At 49.8% G+C, this 4,345-nt stretch overlaps 1 protein-coding gene across 1 annotated transcript; it reads left to right on the forward strand.

Annotated features, from left to right (window-relative positions):
• Positions 1-221: 221 nt before the first annotated feature.
• LOC125549104 (uncharacterized) lies at positions 222-1,592 on the forward strand. Its single transcript, XM_048712592.2, has one exon. The coding sequence runs from the start codon at positions 368-370 to the stop codon at positions 1,424-1,426; it is 1,059 nt and encodes a 352-aa protein (XP_048568549.1). The 5' UTR covers positions 222-367; the 3' UTR covers positions 1,427-1,592.
• The last annotated feature ends 2,753 nt before the right edge of the window (positions 1,593-4,345 follow it).

The following is a 4,345-nucleotide window of genomic DNA, read 5'->3' on the forward strand; positions in this document are numbered from 1 at the left end:
ATTCGTTTCCTACTAAAACGAACATGATCAAGAAAGATCTCTTGGCGCTAATTCTTAATCCTTACCTAATAAAAACACGGGGTGGAGTTAAACATAGCCATAAAAGAATCATTTTAAATACTATAGCGTACTGGCCGAGTTATGCCTATACGCGTGGCAGCTCATGGACAGAGAATACCGAACAATACCTCGTTTCTAATCATGAGTTGTCAATTGTTCTAATGCCTGGGCCAGCCCAGACGAGCGTTCCTCAATCCTCATCCTCTTCTCTCGGCTTCTATATAAGCACCTACAACCCCGAGACATAGACACACACAAATCTACCTCCTCTCCTCTTCCTCTCCCCGAGCCAGCCAACGAGCGAGCAATGGCGCCGAAGCAGAAGGGTGGCAACGGGCGGCAGAAGATTGCCATCCGACGGGTCGAGAAGGAGGGCGCCCGACAAGTGTGCTTCTCCAAGCGGCGGCAAGGTCTATTTATCAAAGCCACCGAGATGGCGGTGATGTGCGGTGCTGAGGTAGCCATCGTCGCCTTCTCAGCCGGCGGCAAGGCCTTCTCCTTCGGCCACCCCTCCGTCGAGGCCGTCATTGACCGCTTCCTGGCAGGGGGCGGTGCGGGAGTCCTGAGCGTCGCTAATGATAACGAGCTGAAGAAGTTGCACCTTCAGCATGGCGAGTTGCGCATGTTGCTAAAGGAGGTGAAGGAGCGCAAAGAGTGCATGGAGAAGGCCATGGCAAAGGAGCGCACTGCGGGGGATCAGATTGCCATGTGGCTCAACCCCAAACTATGCGCAATGGGGGAGGAAGAGATTATAGCCTTCGCCGCGAAGCTGAGGGTGGTGCGGGCTGCCGTCTCAGAACGCACAAACCAGGCGCTCCTGGATGAGCAGAAGATCCACCGCATGCTCCAGGCGCCCGCGCCGCCGCTACAACAGCTCTTTGGTGGCAGTACCTTTGAGTTTGGTAGCAGCAGCAGCGCCAACACTGGGATGGAGATGCAACAGATGCATATGGCGATGCCTCCGATGCAGGGGTTCGCTGCCGGAATGGATATGCACCATATGCCAATGGAGATGCCTCCGCCATCCAGGTTCGACGCCGGGATGGAGGTGCAGCAGATTCTTATGCCGACTACTCCGCCATCCAGGTTCGACGCCGGGATGGAGGTGCAGCAGATGGTTACAGTGATGTCGCCACAGCTAGAGTTCGCCACGGAGGCAGAGATGCAACAGATGTTTATGGCGATGTCTCCGATGTCGGAGTTCTCCGCCGGGATGGAGATGCCGCCGCCCACGGGAATAGCCGCGGGGGTAGAAATGGTGCAGCAGGGGCCCGGGACGAACATGGGCTTTCCGTACTTAGGAGAAGGAGACAAGATCCATACCGAGTCCGAGTCCGAATCCGAGTGTCTTAATCAGTCCGAGTGAGACTATCCATTGATCCATTGCATGCATGGATGGATGCCCATCTATTAGTTCATTGCCACTCTAGTTATATTATTCATCGTGCTTGATCGATCTACCTGGGTGCAAGATTTGTTATCGTACTATTAATTAAACTAGCATGGCCCACGCGGCGGCACGCCGCGCCCATCAATACATACAATTAAGTACTATCTGAAGGAAATTTATTTATGGTCATTGTACAGAAGGGAAGTGGATGACAGTACATTTTGGAAGCGGCTCATTTATTTTAGCTAAGCATGGCTTGTTGGAAGAACAAATGCCATGAGATGCCCATACTAAGATAACATAGACGATATACATTACTTAAGCGTGTTGCATCAGATCACTCTAGTGTAACCTCCTGCAGGATTAATTGGTGCCGGTGATAAAATGATAAATGTTGGTCCGCCAAGCACACCTATGTAAACGTTTTTTTTTTGTTGCTCCGTACAGTATCCTCTCACAACCTTGAAATCACCTCCTTGTAGACTATATTCTTGGTTTCAGAAGTTGGGCTGCCACGATCGTCTTCAATTAAAAATTTAAGCCCACTACGCGAAGTAACTCGTGATGCCGCCACATATAATTGTCTATGTGAAAATACTGGCTCTCGCAAATATACACATACTTTAGACAACTTTTGCCCTTGACTCTTGTTAATTGTCATAGCGTAACACAACCTTATTGGAAATTGGCATCGTCGGAGTGTAAAAGGCCACTTAGACCCTGCCGAGTTCAAAACTATTCGTGGCACGCAAACACGCTCCCCTTTATGAGAACCAGTTATAATCTCTCCTTCCAACACTCTGTCACCCAGTCGAGTAATAAGTAATCGTGTTCCATTACATAAACCCAATGACTGATTAATATTTCTGAGAAGCATAACCGGAATACCAACTTTCAACGAAATCTTGTGATGAGGGAAATTATTTATCGTAATAGAATTCAACAATTCTGGTGGGTAGAACAACTCCACTTCATCAATAGGATCTGTAGATTTTGATATGGAGTCGTAACTCAAACAATCAACAGAAGCCCCGGGTACACGCTCGAAGACAACATCATTTAATTTGTCCACAACCAAATTTGTTGGGCAAACAATAGCACGGCGAGATAAATATTCAGCATCATTATATTTCAAAAAGAAGTTGTCATACACATTGTCAACTGCAGCTTCCATATGATTTGTTGTAGGAAACAATAGCATGTCTTCGGGAATGGAAACCCACGACGGAGATGATTCGTCACCTTTGTGTTGCATCACCAATACTTTGCACCCAATTGGAAAATAATGCCAACTCCATACGTGCATGGCAGCACAAAGTAGGATTAGAAAGCCGCATATTTGTATGAAGCTTAAGAACCTTAACATACTGCCAAAGCGGTGAAGAAATCAACAACGCATTGATAATATCTTCTTTTGTACCACCCTCTTGTTGGGGAACGTAGCAGAAATTCAAAATTTTCCTACGTGTCACCAAGATCTATCTATGAAGAAACCAGCAACGAGGGGAAGGAGAGTGCATCTACATACCCTTGTAGATCGCTATGCGGAAGCGTTCAAGAGAACGGGGTTGAAGGAGTCGTACTCGTCGTGATCCAAATTACCGGAGATCCTAGTGCCGAACAGACGGCACCTCCGCGTTCAACACACGTACAGCCCGGTGACGTCTCCCATGCCTTGATCCAGCAAGGAGAGAGGGAGAGGTTGAGGAAGACTCCATCCAGCAGCAGCACAACGGCGTGGTGGTGGTGGAGGAGCGTGGTACTCCAGCAGGGCTTCGCCAAGCACCGCAAGAGACGAGGAGGAGAGAGGTAGGGCTGTGCCAGGGAGAGATCAAATCGTGTGTCATGGGCAGCCCAAAACCCCCACTATTTATAGGAGAAGGGGAGGAGGGTGCGCCCCCTCTAGGGTTCCCACCCCTAGGGGGGCGGCAGCCCTAGATGGGATGGAGGGGGGCAGCCAGGAGGGGGAGAAGGGGGCGCGCCCTAGGGTGGACCTTAGGCCCATCTGCGCCTAGGGTTTCCCCCTTCTCCTCCTAGCTGCGCCTTGGGCCTTGTGGGAGGCGCACCAGCCCACTCAGGGGCTGGTCCCTTCCCACTCTTGGCCCATGCAAGCCTCCGAGGCTGTTGGCCCCACTTGGTGGACCCCAGAGACCCTCCCGGTGGTCCCGGTACGTTACCGATAAAACCCGAAACTTTTTCGGTGACCAAAACAGGACTTCCCATATATAAATCTTTACCTCCGGACCATTCCAGAACTCCTCGTGACGTCCGGGATCTCATCCGGGACTCCGAACAACATTCGGTAACCACATACAAACTTCCTTTATAACCCTAGCGTCATCGAACCTTAAGTGTGTAGACCCTACGGGTTCGGGAACCATGCAGACATGACCGAGAAGTTCTCCGGTCAATAACCAACAGCGGGATCTGGATACCCATGTTGGTTCCCACATGTTCCACGATGATCTCATCGGATGAACCACGATGTCGAGGATTCGATCAATCCCGTATTCAATTCCCTTTGTCTAGCGGTATTGTACTTGCCCGAGATTCGATCGTCGGTATCCCGATACCTTGTTCAATCTCGTTACTGGCAAGTCTCTTTACTCGTTCCGTAACACATCATCCCGTGATCAACTCCTTGATCACATTGTGCACATTATGATGATGTCCTACCGAGTGGGCCCAGAGATACCTCTCCGTTTACACGGAGTGACAAATCCCAGTCTCGATTCATGCCAACCCAACAGACACTTTCGGAGATACCTGTAGTGTACCTTTATAGCCACCCAGTTACGTTGTGACGTTTGGCACACCCAAAGTATTCCTACGGTATCCGGGAGTTGCACAATCTCATGGTCTAAGAAAATGATACTTGACATTAGAAAAGCTTTA

This window comes from Triticum urartu, chromosome 3A (genome assembly GCF_056163025.1).
Source record: "Triticum urartu cultivar PI428250 chromosome 3A, HENAU_Tu73, whole genome shotgun sequence".
Lineage (NCBI taxonomy): Eukaryota > Viridiplantae > Streptophyta > Magnoliopsida > Poales > Poaceae > Triticum > Triticum urartu.